General features: G+C 42.0%; 1 protein-coding gene across 3 annotated transcripts in view; it reads left to right on the top strand.

Moving 5' to 3' along the window:
* The window catches only part of GALNT13 (polypeptide N-acetylgalactosaminyltransferase 13), a 1,132,509-nt gene that overhangs the window by 770,954 nt on the left and 341,058 nt on the right, over positions 1-20,497 (top strand). For all 3 annotated transcript variants that reach the window (XM_085645529.1, XM_085645528.1, XM_085645527.1), the window contains exon 8: positions 19,795-19,934. In XM_085645529.1, the coding sequence (XP_085501655.1) occupies positions 19,795-19,934 (140 nt within the window). The remainder of the gene's footprint in view (positions 1-19,794; positions 19,935-20,497) is intronic.

Raw genomic sequence — 20,497 nt, 5'->3', positions numbered from 1 at the left:
TCTGAATACTTTCCCAGCACATGATGAGCCAATTATAGATTAAATGTCCCGGCTGGGCTGCAGGAGACGGTCCTTGTAACACCTTGCAGAGTACGTCAATGGAGCACAGATAATATTCAGTACTGCCAATAGCTGGTGTAGAGGCAGCTGGTGCTGTAGTTGATACCTGGGTGCTAGTGGTGCTAGTGGTAAAGCTGATGCTCAACTCAGTTGTAAATGGCACCTGCAGGTTCTCGAGGAATGCAGTCATCAGTATAGGAATACGCTGGGGACATTGCAGAGCATGAGACCTCAAGGGTTCCAGCCTGGTATTCAAGTCCGCAGGCGTGTCCGTTGCAAGTGTCAGACAGAGGTCCAACACGCATTTGTCACCACAACAAAACAGGCATCGAAGAACAGGTTAGATGCAGTCCATCCAGACTGGTCTAAACGATATAAACCAAGAGGTGCTTAGTTCCTGTAGGTGAGGTGTACGCAGATGCTGTACCAAGCGTTCACTGTATTACCGCTCCAGGAGCACTTTTGCTATCTCGTGGGTAATTGGGCCATCCATTGCGTAGCAGATAGAGGACAATCAGGACTCCCGCTATTGGTAGCAGGATCAGAGGTATGCCTCCAAAAATGCTTCCAAATACAGAGTGTATAAAGTTTGGAATGACTCAAAAGATTGTCTGAAAGGTGCTAAGAAATCCTGACCCTATGGTCTTAAATAGGTGTACAATACCACTGGTATCAGACATATTAAAGATACGACTCACCATTTCTGTGAATTGAATGGGGCAGTTTGTACGTATAAGTGCCTGTATCTCAGTCAAGGTCATTGCGATTTGAAGATCAAAGGTCTCTCGAGCAGAGGTTAAGGGTACGGTTTGCTGTAAAAGCATGGCTTTCAGTCTGCTCAAAGTATCAAACTGTATAAAAGAAACATTCAACAAAGGCCATAAGGGCACCTCCCCGACTGTACTTGTTGAGGGAAACAATACTTGCATACAGCAAGTAACCCGGGAGTTCACAGTGACCAGAGAGGTAATGCCCGGAAGCATCCCACAGCAACCTTGATCGTTCAGCATCAAGTAACTCCCATTCGAGAGCAGCTTGAATACCGGTTTAATCACGGCAGCTGGAGTTCCTTTCATGTGGCAGGACAAGTTTGGTACCGACCCATTACAAGCTCAGTGTTCCGTGCAATGAATTGTCCTGGCACATGAGAGAACTGCTGAAAGCATTCTTGTAGTTTGTACCACTTAGAAACACTTCTCAATCCCCACTCTGGCATCGAAATCTATTTGACAATTCCCAGGATTCCTTAATGTGTTCCTTACCCATCTTTTCATATTTCTGTTCAAGGCAATATTGAAACTGAAAAGTAGCGATCGGTAGAGTTATGTTGCCATGGATGAGCCACTGGGTAGACAGAACTTCCGCTACTGTAAATGGTTGTCGGTCCACTTTTTCAATACGCAGCATTGTATATTTAGCTCCCCTTTGTGCTATTCTAACCTGTTTATCTGTTAGATTATATTCAGAAATCAGAGACGTACTGTTTATATAACGCCAAGGCACATAGCCTGCACGCAAAGATTGTAGCCTCCAGCTAAATAACATAATTGAACATAACTGAGATTGCCCATGTTGTAATATGGCTAAATTCTGTTCCAGTATGTCTATCGCAGAAGATATAATGTTGCCTAAGGAATATCATATGGAGGACAGAGTTGTTAACCCATTGTCTACCACTGGTAGTTAATACGTTCTATTTACCGTATTCTCACTGCGGCCTCTTGTTGAGATATTTTCCAGATTTCATTATAGGTAACATAAATGCCAGCATATATGAAGTTTCCTGGGACCTTGTGGAAAATCCCTAAGATCCATGGCTTGTGAGAGTAAGGCTAAGTGTTGTTTTACTTCTGTGAGTGTTGAGGTTTCTAGCCAATAAAGGCACAACTTCCCAACACTGTAGGATGTCACTACCCCTGGGTGTTCTCTTTGTACTAACCGTCGGTCTGGCCTATGGACACTGTACCCTTCGGTAATACCCAGGAATCTTTTATGACATATGTTCGTGTCTAAGGGCCAAACCACCCATTCTTTCCAATTAGGGTCTGATCTATTATACTGTGAAATGTTATCTACTGTTGCCCCTTCCTTTGTAGTTGAATTTTGCCACCCCTTCATCTGTGATGGTGTTGGAAACCGAGGTGTGTTCAGGTCCTTGTTCTTGGCTAGGCCAAGACAAGATGTCTGTTGCACAGTGTCATTTAGAAATATCATCTGCTGTGGAATGAGGCATGCTCTAAATAGCGCTTCTGTTCCCTGGACTTGCCAGTCTTTAGAACCCCAGACTGATTTTTAGTCTTTTGTGTCCTTCCATAGGTCAAACACTGTTCAGACAGTTGGGCAATAAAGAAAGGAGAGTAAATCTGTTTGTTGTTTGTCAACATAATTTTCAGTGCCGATGTCGGTGTAACCTTATAATAATATATGGTCGGGTCAGTGGTGTTAAATCCTGAAAAATTTCTGTGCAAATGTTTGTGAACTACTTTTCGGTGGTGCAGAGCAATGTTTCCACTGATGGTACTCAAAAACATTTCTAGGTGAAATAGATTTGTGCAAAAAATGATGACCATAATGTTGGTAACAATACAAAGTGTCATAGTCTGAATTACCTTCTAACATTTCAGTGTTTGGAAATGCAGCAGTTTTTTTCCTAATCAGACAACATGTAATTAACAGTTTCAGAGTCCCAATCATCAGAAAATGTACTGGAGGTAATGATATCACTTAATGAAATTTTAAATACATGAGAAATTTTTAAAAGCTCAGTAGAACCGAATATTTCGAAATCAACCTTGTCCCAAACTATACCCTCCGATATAGGAACTGCTGTAATGTTCACTGATGGCAAGTCTCTTTGTTCACGATGAGATGATTGATGTGGTTTTAAAATCAAATTAACTTTCTGGGCTGTAGAGCTTTGCTGAAGGTATCGTCCATTAATAAGCATGCTAAAAGTTATAACTAAACCTAGCCAGAAAAGAAAAAATAGTATCCCAGAAATTACCCAGAGTTCTAACCAAGGTGACACCAGGTAAGTCTTTTTGAGAAAGTTCAGAAAGCCTTTAACGTGCTGCTTGAGTGATTTTTGGGCCGGTGTCCTTTTAGGTTCACTTGGATCCAAAGAAAATGTATCAAAGTTCATGAAGTAGCCTGAGCAGTTCGATCAATTGTTGGAATTACATCGGGATTTGTTGAAATCGTATTTTGCTCTCATCAAGGCATGTTGATGTAGATGTAGATGTCTGTATTAGGTCTAATTGCAACCTGGTTATTATTTTGAGTTTGATTTTGAAGATGAGCTTCAGGTTCAAGTGTAACGAGTTCCATAGCATTGTTGCATAGTCCTTCATTCCGCACAGGAGGCTCTTCAAACATGATGAGTCTTTCTGTTTGAACTTCTTGGATTGTAGCTAGAGGAGGGCATCTGCTACTGTGGAGTCCACAAGGCCTACTGTTCAGTATTGGCCACATAGTGTGGTTTGATTAAGACGATTGAGACAAATCTTTTCTCCTTTTTTCCCGGCAAGCGGCGGCAAAAGCACATTTCTTGTTCCTTGTACTGCTGGACCGCTACAGGTTTTAGGTATTATGGTCCAAATTCTTTTTTGTCTGCTATTTTCTCTCTGACCAGATCCCCGATTTTTGGGATCCAGACAGGTCTTTCCATGACTGCCTTGACTTCCCCAGTGGCGGCCAGTTTTTTGTGGACGTTACTTTGTCTTATCCTAGATTCATTTAGATCCTGTAAATCAGCCAAACGATCATCAATAACAAATCGTTTCCCATCCTCCAATGCAAATTCACAATCAAGATCAGGTACCCACATTCTCGTCCCAAATTGGACCTCATATGGAGTGACACCCCCTAGAGAATTTCTTGGCTGGTTGTTGAGGGCTCTCTGTACTCCATATAAGTGATTGACTCAACTACCACCCTTGCCTAATACCCTAGCTGTTAAAGATTGCTTCAAGTCCCGGTTTTTCCTCTCTACAACCGAATTTTCCTCAGGATGGTACACCGATACTTTCCATGGCCTCTTTGTAAGCCAGAGAGCTAAATGCAAGCCACGGTCAGAATGTAACGTGCCAACTGCGTATGTCCCTATAAAGACTCGCAAATCTTTGATAACAGTTTTAGCATCAGCCGAGCGCTGAGGCCAAATCCATAGGAATCTTGAGCATGAATCCACTGCCACCAGTGCCACAGTGGTCCAGATAAATACAAGCGAGAGGTTTGTCTGATTTTAATAATGGTGTCTGTGCCAGGCATGTTATGGTGGAGCCTTTCATCTGCTGGCAGATGTCACATTTCAAGACATAGTCCTTAGTTTGTTTTGTTAGACCTGGCCACCAGTAGCGCTGTTTCAACAATTAAATTGTTGCTGTAACACGTGTATGCACAGAGCCCAAACCCTCGTGTGCTGCAACAATCAAATTTTGTCTACCATCCATATTTGGTATGACTCTATCCCCACTCCAGGAATCTGATCATATGGAATGTTGTTTGCATCTAACTTGTAGGAGTACTTGAGTGGAAATTTCTTTGATACTGCTGAGCTGCCTTTGCGCGAAGCAATGACAGTAACCATAATCTCACCGTCTATCCTCGTTTTAGAATGAGTGATTGTAGCTATGGAAGCCGTGCGTACAGCCTCCTTTGCGGGTTCATCAGCCAATGAATTCCCTTCAACGTGAATGCCAGGTGGGGAAACATGGCGGCCGCAAGCTAAACGGTTGCGGCCGCAAATCCCTTGGGCTCTTCAATGGTCTCAATGGTCTCTGCTGGAAAGGGGCCACTGGAGATGGTTTAATTAACTCCCTCTGCTCCTACATTAAGGCGCTGTACCCTCCTTCTCCGTGTTTGTGTTCCGAGCAGTCTCCTTGGCGTTCTGCTGGCTCGGCACGCTGCGGCTCCCGCATGGTCCCAGACCTCAGAGGCGGCTCAACGGCGCTACGAACCTCGCGGTGGGAAGGCGCAACACGCGAGTGGCAGCGTAGCGGTACTGCCTGCTTCCAGCTCTGGGTTACTGGATGCAGAGTCACTAGCGGTGACTACACAAGCGTCAGGGTCAGCGGTGGCAGTGAAGTTGGAAGGAATGCAGAATTTACTATTCAGGTAGGGTGTATTGGCTTTAATCTCTGCGACAAGGCTGCTGTAGTCACCTGGAGAGGAGGTAAGGGCAAGCTTGGTGTATTGAAGGACTGTTCTATTTTAAACAGCGAACTTGTCAGTTTTGGAGATAAATCAGGGGGATGCTATTGGAATATTAGGGCAATTAGGGGCTTGGAAAGCATTCTAGAGGTTGCAGTAAAAAACTTGGTGAACTGGAAAGGACTTGAAACAATATGTTTCGCTGATTTCATGAATGCGGTGATCTCCATTGCAAAAAAATCGAATCTAAAAGGAAAAACCAAAGTAGTCCCTAGTTCTGTTCGTTTACTTAATACTGAAATAAACAAATTAGTAAGGGAACAGTATTTGAGTTATTCTCCCGAAAGATATCATAGAATAGTTTTATTAAGGAGAAGGAGGTCCAGGGTGAAGGTCAAATTGAAAAAAGAGAGGGAAGACAATTTATGGATTAAATTGCGGGAGGCTGTATCCAAAGGTTGAGTAAGATTATTCTGGTTGCTCATTGGGGAGGGATGTGGAGTAAGATCTAGACCACTTCCAGTTCCCATCGAAGAGCAAATTTGGGTTAACTATATTGAGAACCTATATTCAAGTAATGGAACAGTGGTTGGGGCTATTAGAACAATTGAGGACAGTTCTTTAAATAGCCCCCCTTCTGAAAAGGACATTGAAATTGCTATTAAGGGCTTTTGTTCCTCTGGGGCTATGGGTCCGGATGAGCTTCCCATTTTGGTCCTAAAACAGGATAGTGAACGGTTGAGCAAAATTCTTTTTCCGGTGTTTAACTTTTGTTTTTCAAGTAAAACCGTTCTCCCTTCTTGGAAGGGGAGTATATTAGTACCCCTTTTCAAGAAGGGTGACCGGGATGCCCCACAAAATTATTGACAAATTGCCCTCTTGGACGCTATAGGTAAGGTCTTCGCAAAATGCCTTTTGAAGTTAATTAATGATTGGGTAGTCAAGGGTGAATTATTACCCCTCGAGCAGACTGGGTTCAGGCAAAGGCATGGTACCCTAGATAACTTAACGGCATTACAAGTTATATCAGAAAAATACATCAAAGTCCGAGGAGGGAAAGTCTATGCAGCCTTCATAGACTTCTCCACAGCATTTGACAAAGTAGATCGTCCTTTGCTGTGGAGGAAATTATCGGACCTGGGTATGCCAACCACGATCCTGGAGCTGGTTCGGGCTCTTCACTCTGATACCTGGTGTAGAGTTTTATTGGGAGGGGAAAGAGGTCTCTCTCAAGTTATTTCTTCAGTTAATGGATTAAAACAAGGTTGTTTATTGGCCCCTTTATTATTTTCCCTATATATATCTGACTTCCCCCATGCCCTGTCCTTAAGCGATGGTATTGCCCCTGTATTAGGGGACAAGCCGATTGTCTGTCTGTTATACGCAGACGATATATTAATATTGGACCTAACTCCAAGAAGATTAAACAATCGTCTACAGGCACTACATGATTACGCAGAGACACACTATCTGAGGATAAATGTGTCTAAAAGTAAAGTAATGTGTATGACGGGAACGAAAAAGCTGAAATATGGGAGCTTTACTTGGTCTGTAGGTGGACAGAAGTTGGAAGTTGTAAAATCTTATGTCTTCCTAGGAAAAACAATATCTGGTAATTTAAGGGATAAGGCCCATATAGCAAATAATACCCGGAAGGCATTGGCACAATGTAAAAGTTTAAGTTCTCTTTATAGATCTACTGGCAGAAGACATTTTGCCCTTCTGCTAGAGGTCTTCCGTGCCAAAATCCCAGCTTCCCTACTGTATGGCATTGAATTACTTGTATTGGGTAAATGGTTTTTTTTTAACGTTACGGAGAGCAAAATCTTGCGGTATTTAACTACGGTTAATACCGCTTGTACCGTGGCCGCTCTTAGGTTGGAATTTGGCCTGCGTAGCAGTTGGGTTCAGGGCCTCGCTGGGCTAGTGCGATGGGTCTTTAATATTGTAAAGGGAGAACCCGGTACTCTAAGATATCTTATTCAAAAAGAACTACTGGGATCCCTGAAAGAGCACTCCCTAATTGTAAAGAATTTCAGAATTGCAGTTGATCTTTTACAATTGGATGAATCAACACTTTTTACACTATCTGCATATCAGCTGAAGTCCACCTTGAAACTAGCTACATGGAAATTAAGTTTTGGGATGGATAGGGAAGCCCTCATCTTAAAGAAAGGTGTTTCCCCGGCCATTGATTCCTGCCTAATAAGGAAAATACAACCCTATGTTACCTGGAATCTTCCTCATGGTGTACGCCGTTTTTTGTTTCTATTGAGGCCGTCTTCCTTTAAATAATTTGTTGTCTAGATGGTATGGTTCTTCAGCAATGTGTAATCTTTGTAATAATGCTTCTCAGGATATCACTCATGTACTCTTTGTCTGCCCAGCTCTGCTTTTACATCGGCGTAAGTGGTTGAGACCAATTTGTCTAAAATTAAATATTTTGTCTGCCACCACATTCTTAGACGCCATTTATAATCCCCCCAATGAAATGTTTTGTTATAAAATCTTCAACTTTTTTAAAAGCTTTCTAGATATATACTAGAGGTTCTCAAAATGTTCTTTTTCTGTTGTTTTTATTTTTATTTGAATTGCATGAAAATGTATTTTCCATGTGTTATCCTTTTATGTGGATCTCATTTGAGTTCCAAAATCATAAATAAAATAAATAAATGCATAAATAAATAGACTGTTCTATTGACTGTGTGTCTTTGTGCCATCAAGAGAAGACTTCTGTGATTTCTCACCTGCCCGACAAGGATAAGGAAGAGGCTTGTTATAAGTAACTGCTCTAACTGTATGGAGATAAGTGAGGTTCAGAATGTAGGCATTGTTCCTCCTAAAGTTAGTAGATACACCTTGCGAGCTAGGGCAGCTCATTCCTCTTCTAATACCAATATTACACAGTCTATTCTGCCCTCTAGGGTTTCCCCCGTCTCAGAAGTTAGAGTCTCAACTAGACATTCTACACATAAGGGGGAGAGCGTAGAGCCTGATATTGCTACAAAGGGGAAAGAGGGGTGTAGAGGCAGGGCCAAGAAAGCACTGTCTTTAAAAGTGAAGATAACCCCCTCATTAAAAACATTTTACAAGGTGATGTCTTCTTCAACAACTCTGGACCCTAAAAAGGGAGGCCTCCAATAAAGTTCTCAGGATGGCACATGTAGCACTGGTAGGCAGCAAGTACATTTTACTCAGAGTAAGTCGCCTGATATGACAGCTACTCCAACTATCTTACAACAACATGCAGCCATCCGACCATCCGAAGGAACAGTCTGAGATTTCTGAGGGCACATTATCTCATTATCTACCATTCACCCTGCATTTGGATTAACTAATAGGTTTTCTGTCCTGGCATCTCAAGAGGATTGACAAGATCAACAAAATCTCACTCAATATTCCACTCATGAGTCTGGTGAATTAGGTGCCATGTCTAGTTCTTTGGCGGACATCCTATTGGCTCTTAAGGATGAGATGGCTAGCAGGTTTACAGTTTTGGAGACAAATCAGGCCGCAATTCAAACATCCTGTGCGGTACTAGCTTAGAAACTGGTGGAAGTCTCTTTAAGAACGGATGTATTAGAGTCGGAGATCCCAAAAATTAAAGAGGCCTACTTAGCTCCACAGCAGATATGGCGAAGCTAACGGCCCAGAATAAAGAATTAAAAGATGACCTTGAGCGTCTGGAAAATCACTTGAGGAAGAGCAACCTAAGACTTATTAATATACCTGAAGTGCTTGAGGGAACAGACATTAAGGTGTTTGTACTATCTTTGTTGTAAGAAACAGTGTTGAAGAACTCCCCCGGTATTGACCTTGTACAGGAGATACACCGGGTACATCGTGACCCGTTTAAGAGAAACTGGTCAAGCAGAGGCCCAGGAAGATCTTGGTAAATTTTTTGACATATACCGTTAAAGAGGAAATTTTAACCTCAGCTCTCAGAGAAGGTATAATAACATCTATATCATGCTCCAATCCTTTCTCCTTCTCTTTTAGATCAGACATATCCCACATCACGGCAACAAGGCAGTGGGAGTTGGGGAAGACATGGGAGAAATTGAATAGTCTGGGGGCAAAGGCCCAACTGAGGTTTCCCATCATTGTGTATAATGTGGAATAATCATATGTATCAGTTCCGTATGGTGGAGGAGGTAGACGCTCTCACTGTCAAGATTAAGAACAGGGGTGGAGAATAAAGAGGGGTAGGCTGCTAAGGAGAGTCCCTAGTCAATGAGACCATAGAGCCAAATGTTAAAGTAATTTTCTTTTTTCCAATCCCCGAGGGGGTTGAGGCCAAATAGGCTCAGCCTAATAGAAGGGAGGGTTTCCCTTGGGTTGAGGGGGTCGCTGGCTGGGTGGGGGGAGGGGGGTGCACGGGGTGGGGAGCAGTGGGTAGAAAACAAAAAAAATTCTTCATTCTCATGCTAATAATTGACCGTCTGTTTTGGGTTTTACAATCTAATGGCAGGAACCCCTTCATTGATGAGTGAGGTGAAATTTGTTATATCAAAGGTAGGGACTAGGGGTGTTGTTGTTTAGAGAGGTCTAGTGTACATACCCCATACGACTAATAACACAGAAGGGTACAAAGTTCCTCGTGTACAGTGACGGAGAAGAGCAGGTAAGAGAATTTCTTAGCTGGTTAATGCTAAGAAAGACCAGTCAGAAGAAAGCGAGGGAAATTCCCTTAATTTGAACTAGTGCTCTCACACACCCAGCAAGCTAGGTGTCATGCTTCATCATATGAGCACTGCCCCTCGTCAAGTCGGCGCTGCAATCCTTGACGGGCTCCCGAAACCGGGGCTCTTTGTCGGGGATCTTTTGTTCCTGCCGAAGGTGCTTGGGGGTGAGGGGCCTAGTGTGAAGTGATGTAGCAGAAAAGTGGATTTAAAAGGGGTCAGTTGGTCCTACTTCAATTTTATTCCAAAGGTCAACTGCCCTGTTAAAAATGTGTAGAGTGGCTAAATGCTAGGGGTTAGGTATCTAGACATGAGCTCTACTCTATGTGATCAACATGTTTCTTGCCACAGAAGTCAGGAGGATCAAGGCAATTCATCAGGATCAAGATAATACTGTCTACAACAAAACAACGTGGTAAGGTGATCACATAGAGTAGAGCTCATGTCTAGATACCTAACCCCTAGCATTTAGCCACTCTACACATTTTTAACAGGGCAGTTGACCTTTGGAATAAAATTGAAGTAGGACCAACTGACCCCTTTTAAATCCACTTTTCTGCTACATCACTTCACACTAGGCCCCTCACCCCCAAGCACCTTCGGCAGGAACAAAAGATCCCCGACAAAGAGCCCCGGTTTCGGGAGCCCGTCAAGGATTGCAGCGCCGACTTGACGAGGGGCAGTGCTCATATGATGAAGCATGACACCTAGCTTGCTGGGTGTGTGAGAGCACTAGTTCAAATTAAGGGAATTTCCCTCGCTTTCTTCTGACTGGTCTTTCTTAGCATTAACCAGCTAAGAAATTCTCTTACCTGCTCTTCTCCGTCACTGTACACGAGGAACTTTGTACCCTTCTGTGTTATTAGGTGAAATTTGTCTCATAGAACGTTAATGGGTCAAGGTGCCCCCGCAGACAAAGGCTGGTACTGAAATATTTAGAGCTCTCTCCTGCCCAAATCTGTCTTATTCAGGGGACCCATTTAAGCTATATGGAGTGCCGTACCATATTTTCTAAATATGCCTGGGTAAAATCTTTCTGTACCTCTGAGCAGACAATCAATAGTAAGGGGGTAACTATTTTGATGAAGCAGAGGGCAGGTTGCACTATTAAATCTGTTAAAACCGACCATTCTGGGAGGTGGATAGTGGCCCTGTTGGATGTTGGAGGCTTAGAGCTGGCATGTGCTTCCTTTTATGGCCCCAATACCGAGGATCTGGCCTATATCTGCAGACTACAATCTACATTAATCGAAGTAGCCTCCCCCTTAATCATTGGAGGTGATTTTAATGTTCTTTTGGATCCTCAAAAAGATAGATCAAATCAGAGCTACTATATAGGGGCACCACGAGCAGGGGTGAGCATAGTGGGCGTAGTGGGGCCACGTGGAGCAGCGCGTAGTGTGCCCAAATCTGCGCGCTCCGCGTAGCCCCACTACACGCCGCCCGCCTCCCGCCCACCCTCCTTTTAAAATAATGTCATGTATGCACAACTTCTTGTCACAAATGCGCCATACGCGGGCGTCCGCGCATGCGCATTTGTGACAAGAAGTTGTGAACGAGGAAGAGGGAGCCCCGGAGACGCCGCGCTGCGGGGAAGTCTTTATATTTAATTTTTTTATCATACATGACATTATTTTAACAGGAGGGCGGGCGGGAGGCAGGTGGCAGGCAGCTCCGCTTCACCCTGGCGTGTGCGTAGCGCTGCCTGCTTCGCCTACTTCGAAAACTGTGAAGCAGGCAGCGCTACGTACACTACGTGGGCGAAGCGTAGTATTACGCCCGGGGTTAACCACAAGTACGTTGAGCCATGAGCCATGGGTCAAGGTGCCCCCGCAGACAAAGGCTGGTACTGAAATATTTAGAGCTCTCTCCTGCCCAAATCTGTCTTATTCAGGAGACCCATTTAAGCTATATGGAGTGCCGTACCATATTTTCTAAATATGCCTGGGTAAAATCTTTCTGTACCTCTGAGCAGACAATCAATAGTAAGGGGGTAACTATTTTGATGAAGCAGAGGGCAGGTTGCACTATTAAATCTGTTAAAACCGACCATTCTGGGAGGTGGATAGTGGCCCTGTTGGATGTTGGAGGCTTAGAGCTGGCATGTGCTTCCTTTTATGGCCCCAATACCGAGGATCTGGCCTATATCTGCAGACTACAATCTAAATTAATCGAAGTAGCCTCCCCCTTAATCATTGGAGGTGATTTTAATGTTCTTCTGGATCCTCAAAAAGATAGATCAAATCAGAGCTACTACGTGGGCGAAGCGTAGTACTACGCCCGGGGTTAACCACGAGTACGTTGAGCCATGAAGAACATGCTGCATGACTTGGAGCTCGTTGATGTCTGGAGGGCAAAAGAAGGTGACAGACAGGGGGTTACGTTCCATAGTAAGAAGCATGGCCACTCTTCAAGATTAGACTATGTCTTAGTTGACAGGTCTAGTTTAGATAATAGGTTAGGTATAACGGTACTGCCTAGTCATTTATCCGATCATGCCCGTGTGTTGCTCTCTTTTGCTCGAAAAAGCCACAATTTACAACCAAGATACACACTTAAAAGGTCCTCGCTGGATGATCCTGAGATTATGAGGGACATTAAAGTAGCTACCCTAGATTATTTCTCGATGAATATTGGCTCGACCACCATGGATTTTGGCTGGGATGCCTTTAAGGCTAACCTGAAGGGCCGGTTACATAGTCTTATTTGCTCTAAGAATAGGGCAGAGACCCGGGAGCTACAGACTATTGAGGGCAAAATCCTTCAGTTAGAGCTGGAGAGAGATCGACTTGAACAAGGGAGCCCTGAAAAGTTGGCACAAGTACAGAGGGATTTGGAAGGGGCTCGGCAGGAGTATTGGGGAAGAATGGATCAGAAGTACAGAGCCCAATGGTTAACTAAAAACCTGCAACTTGCCTCTTGCTTTACAGTGGAAAAGGCAGACATTATAGGATATTGGGAAATGGAGCAGTTCTTGCAAACTGTGCATTGTAAAAAGAAAGAAGTTTCAATTTGGTATAGGAAGCTTATGGAAGCTGACGACATGGAAATCCCCCTGCAACATGAGGTTTGGAATCAGTCTCCTTTTGAGTCTAACATTGCAGACTTTTATGAAACCTCCTTGAAACTTCTGTATAAACATGTTAAACCAGCCAGCTTAAAGAAGAACCACTTCTTTGTGATCAACAGACTTTACTACACGCCTGCTAAAATTGCTAAGTTTGCCCCTCTTTCTTCCCCCAAATGTCCAAAATGCAATCTTCTTAATGATATACACATTTTGTATGAATGTCCTGAACTTAGAGTTTATAGAAAGGAAGTGGGGGATGTACTATGTGGCATCTTTAAAGCCAATATAGTGGTGAATATTTCTCTGGTAATATTTGGGGATGATGGTGTGTCCGGGAGAAATATATCGCAGCTATATAGAGGGTTTTTGGTATACCTGGTACTATTAGCCCGGAGAGAGATCTGCATGAAGTGGGAAGAGCCACAACCTCCGAGGTGTGAGGACTGGCTTAAAGCTGCGTTCGCTATGGCTCGTTTGGATCAGGGAGAAATTAGGGAAAGTAAAGTGAACATCTGGCAGGCTCTAGTGATCTAGGGCCTGGATTTGAGATTGATATAACCCCCTCTGGTACGTCCCGGTCCAATGATTACAACAAGCCAACATCAAAGGGGCTGGTCTGGTTTGACCTAAGCGAATGCAGTAGCCGTAGGGCACACAGTTTGGTATGACGGCATAATGTAAGATCTGCAGATGCTTATTGGTTAGATGAGGACAAAAAAAAACGATTAAAAAATGTGAACGCCATCATGCTGATGACTCAGAGTGTGTATCACATGAGCCCATGGTAGTTCATTTTTCAATTCAACTAACTGCTCCCATAGCATTTTATGCTTAATTGTTCCACCTTTTGCATCTTTAAACCCATTTAGTTCCCAATGATGTAAGTATTCATTGTACGACTGTACACAGTAAAAGGAATCACACACAATTGTTGTGGGAAATTCATGATCTGTATTTACAAGTGCCAGTATCAGTGCTTTTAATTCTGCTAACTGTTCCGTACAGTCTCCTAGAGATTGCATTTTTGTGCAACTCGGATGGAACTTTCTGTCCCGCATGCGACCTTTAACAATAGCATGCCGCGCTGTATTGTTGTTTACTCCCTATAGCCGGTTGAGCAGATCAGTCAGTGTAAAAAATATATTAATACTGATCTAGAGGCAAGAGTTCATTTGGTGGAGGATATTCTTGTTCGTATTGTAGAAATGCTTGTGTTTGTAGACTTGGATCAAATCTGTATTCAACATCCATTGCGGTTAGAGAATTAGCCATCTCGGATGTAAGGCTTTTGCATTTGGAATGCTAGCCTTCGTAACAGCCTCTAAGGCCGGTACGGGGGTGACGACGATTATGCGCTTCCCCTGAGCCAGTGCTCTTTCTCTTGCTACAGTGGTCTGAACAGCTGTTAGTATTTTTTTCTGTTGAAGTGAAACACATTTCTGCGTTTGTGTATAGGTGTGATTTGTATGCGATTGGTACTGTTTTGCCTTATTGAAGGTTAAGTAAGTGTACCCGCACTGACCCGCTATTACACGGATCACCAAGTTGCGTACATTTATTTATGCATGTCTGTAACTGTTTGGAAGCAATCATGTCTTCTTGTAGTGAACGTAGGATGCTTGAATGTTTTTGTGTCCAATGTCTAACTGAAAAGTCAGGTTTTATTAGGTTGTAAAATATTTTACTCTCTCTGCGTAATCCAAAATGTATGTTGTGACAAAATTTAGGACTTCCAGTATTGATTGTAAGTTATATAATGTATTTGGAGGTTGGAGCAGTGCACACTTTTCTGAAAAGTTGGTTGCCAGGCTTTTTCCTTCACTTGAAAGCTCATATCCTGAAAACAGGACACTGAGGTGGACAATTTTAGATTTTTTTAAGTTACATTTGTCACTCTCAGAGGCGAATCCCATAATAATGGTGCTCACCATGTTCAAGTGCCTCTTTAAGTTATGGTCCGTTAGATAGATATCATCCACATAGGACAATGCTTCCTCATCAAAACTTTGGAGTAACTCAGTGACTCTTGCTGAAAATACCCGGCGCTGTTCTTATACCACTGAGAGAGACGACAAAATTGTCATGGGACCTCAACGCTGAGAATGCAGTCAAATACCTGCTTTCAGGCACTATATTTTGACAGAAAAATCCATTTGAGATATCAAGTGTTGTCTTGTATTTTTTCCGCACAATGTTATTCATTAAAGCGGGTCGGTGTGGGTTTTGGACAGTGAATGTCTTTGTGAAAATGTTTAAATGTCTGTAATCTAAAACTAGATTATATGAGTTGTCTGGTTTTGTTAATCTAAGATCTCCCTGACTTGTTTTTTAGCTTCTTGCTTTATTGGGTATTGCCTTTGTGCATTTGGTGAAACTTTTATCAGGATCACGTGGTGGGTTGACTCCTCATCCCACCCTGTCTGATTTTTATACAATGCTGGAGCTAGGGCTACTGCCCACTCCCGTGCATATGAATTTTTAAGGTGTATGGGAACGAGGTCGGAGAATGCTGGAAAAATTACATCTTCCCCCCTAAGGCACTCCATAACGAATGCTGGCTGCCAATCTGTTCTGCTAATAGGATGTCATAACCAGATGACACATTTTTCCAAAAGACACCTTTAACTTTCCTGGGCTTGTCCCCCTCCATTTGGAGTGTTATTTTGTTTAAATTGTGTGGGATGCTCACCCTTGTGTCTGGTGTGTCCACCGTGATGTAATCATTCAAGTCCGCTGTCACCAGAAATTCCATCAGGTTCTGGCGAGCTATTGTTACTTCTGCCACACTGTCCAGCATTGTCAGAGCCATTCCCCATTCAGAAGCTGCGTCCTCAGAATTCTGGGCATGTCTTATCTTCAGACCTGCAACTTTCTTTTTCTTAAATTGATGTTTTGATTGTGGCTTGTCTTCTTTTTTGAAAGTATAGTCTTGAGCGTGCTGCTTATCTCTGGACTTTGTACCCTCTTCTTTGTGTTCTGACCGTCCTTCTCTTGCGTAGGTTTTCCACAAGCCCTGAAAGGAACGAGAGGAACGTGAATCAGTATCCTGATACCTGTCAGGTTTCCTAATATTATCCCGATTACTGAGATTATACCTCTTTCAGAGGGCTCCTGTGGAGGAGATCTACCTCGGGATGGAGCTCTCTTTTCTGTAAAGTTTTTTTGTTTTTTATTATCCCACTTCTTTTTAGAAGAAGCCATTGTCTGCTTAGAAGTGTCCTTTTCAGGACTGCCCATCAGTTGTGGTTTTAAAGCTTTCCCACCCAAACTGTCTAATTCTGCATATGCAGTTTCAATTATTTTGGGCAGTTCGTGTTGTTGATCCAACGGACCGAATGCCCTTAGGCATTGGCGGATTGCCCCTGAAGCTGCTTCCCCTTTAATATTAGCTAGTATTATGGCTGATACCTGGTCATAGTTGTTGAATAACTTCATTCCTAAGTTCAGAGCAGGCTCTGCTCCATACCCGTTCTGTATTTGTCTCAATACATCTGGTATCACCGCTAATGAAGGAATACCATGTGTCTTGGTATATATGGCACCAAAGACTGTACCCCAAGTGGTGCAATCCTCTAATTGTTGTGTTATCCCCATGGGCAAGCAGATTGTCAACATTCTGTGTTTTTCAAACGTGGTAATATTTGGGAAGACTGCCTCGAGCTGAGGTATTTTCTGAGCTACCCAGAATGGTATCTGCCCATTACCGTGTGTAATGTTTCTGGAGTTATTTTAGTTGCTGTACCCTGAGATTGAGTTCCATTTGTTGCAACTGTTGTTGGTTGGACTGTGAAAGTCAGCATGATGAATTGCGTTAGATTTCTGTAGATTCTAATCAAATCTTTGTGTTGTATGAGTAAGTCTGGTTATGGCATTGTATCAATGTCAGGATGTGGTGTGTAGGCTGCTAATATTGGCCATGTTGCCCCGTATCCTCTGAGCAGGCCTAATCTTACTCTGTGTCTTATGTGGAGTAGGGCGCCTTTAAACCAGTAAAAATGTTCCTGGTACGTGAGTGGAATTTCTATGTCCTCACATGGACCATATTCCGCTGGTGCATCTCCTTCTGTATAGTAGTGAAATGTCTGTGTTCTTGCATCTGGGAATATAACCCATGAATAGAATACCTCTGTTTTGTTTGATTTGTGTGCCTCAATCACGAAAGCCACTATACCACCCCTAGGTGTTAAACCATATTCTAGTTGTTTCAGGGTGATAGTACGTCTGAATTTAGGTGAAATGAGAATTCCAGTCAAATCTTCTTCTCCTGAGAAGTGCAGATCCACTACGGGGTTATTTTAGCCCTCATTAATTTTGAGACGAGGAAGTTTGTTCAAGGGAACTAAGATAAGGTGTTATGCACAATTGTAGGAACACTATGTCCTTCAAGCTTGATTAATCAGCAGCAAATAAAAAGGATATTTCACCTACTCAGCTGTGGCGAAGTTTGTACCCACCCACTCCAGACGTCTTTGAAGTTTTGTGAGTAGGGGTCTCTGAGAATAGAACAACTGAACTACTCAGATTTTACTGTTAAATAAGTACCCAACCAACGTTGGACGCCATGTCATGTAGTTCCTATATATTCCTATACAGAATCTGTGTGTTCGGATAACATAAACTGTGGGTTTGGTGGCAGACTGATTCCGAGCACCACCACCGGAAATGTTAGACTGTTTGAATTAGCTAGCTCACAGTGCCACTAGTGTCTCCTCTTATCGGGGAGAGAATAGTTTCTGGCAACCTTAGAACACGACAACCCTGATCCCTCTGGATCGTGGAAACAATGTACTACTTTTTTCTCAGTCACTCATGCTTACTTAGTTTGTCTCAGATATCCACAAAATAAACAGTCTGGGAGTTTCAATAAGGATTTGTTGAACAGTTGTCATTCTCGTGTAGAATATATGAGTTGCAACAACCATTAGACAGTAGCAGAGATGTATGATTAGCAGTACAGTGAGTATAACAGGATAGTACACTTCTACCATCTTGCAATAAGCATGAATAAATACGTGAATATAAAATGCATGATAAAAGTGCGCCTACTCCGTCGATGCCTATCTAGATGTCCATAAGTGTACCTAGCATGTGAGTAGGTGTAAAGCCAAAAATATCTTTAGGTTTTAGTTGAACCCCATTACCTGAAGTGTGAGAATGTAGGAGCCCATCCTGGTCTGCAAGGGATGTTCAGACCACTGTCGGCTGGAGCGTCTGCATGCCGGAACCTCAGCATCCCTGGTCAGTGTGTCGGCCTGGACGTCTTGGTTCCCTCTGGTTAACACTAGCAAGATGTATTGTATTTATACAGAAAGTATCTAGGGTTCCTTTGTCCATTGTATTAGCCATTGTTGGATTTGAGGATGACGTATGGGATGAACTGTGTATGTAGATATGGGGAGAAAGTGGTGTAGCCCCAGCCTGGTTTCTAAGAACCCTTATGAATATTCATTCATACTGTGTAAGTCTATTGATAGAGTTATAGGACTCTATTGTTTGAGAAAAACCCTCCTTCTGCACCCAGGACTAGAACTAGGTAAAGGTTTAATCCTAAAAGGCTTGTTACAGTGTAGTGTAGGGAAGGTAATGTAGGGGAAGGGGTATGATGTTACCCGGGCCTATATTAGGGTACCTATATGAAACATAACACAACAAACTCAGTGAAATTTGGGCAATTTATTGTTTTTATACCCTCGCAAATGCAAGAAAATAGAAACATTTTCATAACACCATATTTCTCCTATCTTTGTAGATGAGATCAGCGCTCACAATCACTGTGTTTGTCTGGCAAAATGTTTATTGTGTGTAAATAAGCATATTATCCATCCACGAATAATTCTAATTTGCAAAACATGCCCTGATTTTATTTTTAATTTTATTTAGTAGGTAAATTCTTATGTAGAAAACCTAGTGCATGCCCAGTGTCCTGTTCACAAAATTAATTCAGATTCATTGCTTGCTGCTCGTCGTCTTTTTGAAATAACACACATGGTAATACACTGATCAAATGTGGTCTCTTTGGGCACTTTAAGTGTAAGTATATAATACGCCATAGTAACTAATTACCTTTACATTTTATCCAATGCAACTATTTATGTAAGATGTTTGTAAACTGTTTAATTGTTTTTACTTATTCTTTATCTGTGCTTTTATGATTATTTGATGAAAATCAAAACCAAATCTATTTATTAAATTAAAGGTCAAAGTCTTTTTTTATTAAAACATATGGAATTACTGTTTACACTAAAGTCGGGATCCTCTAGAACACATTTATTTCAAAAGAAATATTAGCCGCCGTATTCTATTTTTGAAGGTCTGAAAATAAACAGTTTACTATTCTTGGGACCAATGACTTATGATCTAAGTCATTAATTTCTTTGGAAATAAATGAAACCACAGTGAAAAGCTGGTTAATTAAAAACTAATGGGAGGGTGGTCACCCATGCCATGAAATATTAGAAGCTTTGAAATCACTGCATAGATATACGGGGTAATTTAAATGAAGCAAATCCATTTATTTTCAATTTAATTTGAAATTTCTTCTACTAAATTAATAAGGTAAACACCACATGTGATTCATTTTTTGTGCAGACGGACTGTGATGAACTTTAGAGCATCTATATTCTAGAAAAAAATATAATTTGAATAGTTTTCAGTTCAACTTAAATGGCTAAAATGGAAGGTAATAGGACGAGTGTGGAAGCAGCTGCATTTCAGTTCCACCTTGTTGAGCTGCAGCTGTAGGGTGCAAAAGAATGGTATTGCAGTAACCAATGAAAATCCTATGGTGCATTAAATATTAGTTTATTCAAGTATTTCTTTTAAAAATTCCAGGTGTTGTTAAAGTGGACTATGGCGATGTCTCTGTCAGGAAAGCTCTGAGAGAAAAACTGCGATGTAAACCCTTTTCATGGTACCTTGAAAATATCTATCCAGACTCTCAGATCCCAAGGCGTTACTTCTCACTGGGTGAGGTACTGTATGCACATCTTTATTATATTAATTAGGCTAACATTTGACAATTACCTGTTGTTACTTCTTAATGCATTATTATTGGTTCTCTAGATTTGCTTATGATCTGGTTATTTGTTATTTTTGTGCTTTTCGGAGACATTACATCTGTACTGCCCCCTCCCTTCTTTGAATTTTCAATTCATAGAATCCCAGTGTAGAGGCGCAGCGGTTTTATGTTTTTGGTTGCATAGAACTAAGAAAGACATTTTTACTATAAACTCATACAAACAAATTTAAACATGCTTCTACTACCCTATTTAAGGAAATCAAATGATTCCAGAAGAGCTTTCTGCTATCTTATTTAATACAACAAAATATTTCCAGAAGTGCCACAATCCAAAAAGTGGTAAAAAAACACAAAGAACCTAATCCACTCACACAGTATAAATACATGTCACACATGTTGGTAAACAAACCATAACAAGGTACATTGCAATGCAATTATCATGAAATATATGATACAGGTTGCCTGTGCACACGTGAAAAATAGAGGCAGAGCAAATACTGCAAATCCAGATTATAG

The sequence above is a fragment of the Triturus cristatus genome, chromosome 3_1 (assembly GCF_964204655.1).
Source record: "Triturus cristatus chromosome 3_1, aTriCri1.1, whole genome shotgun sequence".
In the NCBI taxonomy this organism is placed as follows: domain Eukaryota; kingdom Metazoa; phylum Chordata; class Amphibia; order Caudata; family Salamandridae; genus Triturus; species Triturus cristatus.
The sequence above is the reverse complement of the archived record's forward strand: the minus strand, read 5'-3'. Positions and strand labels throughout refer to the sequence as shown.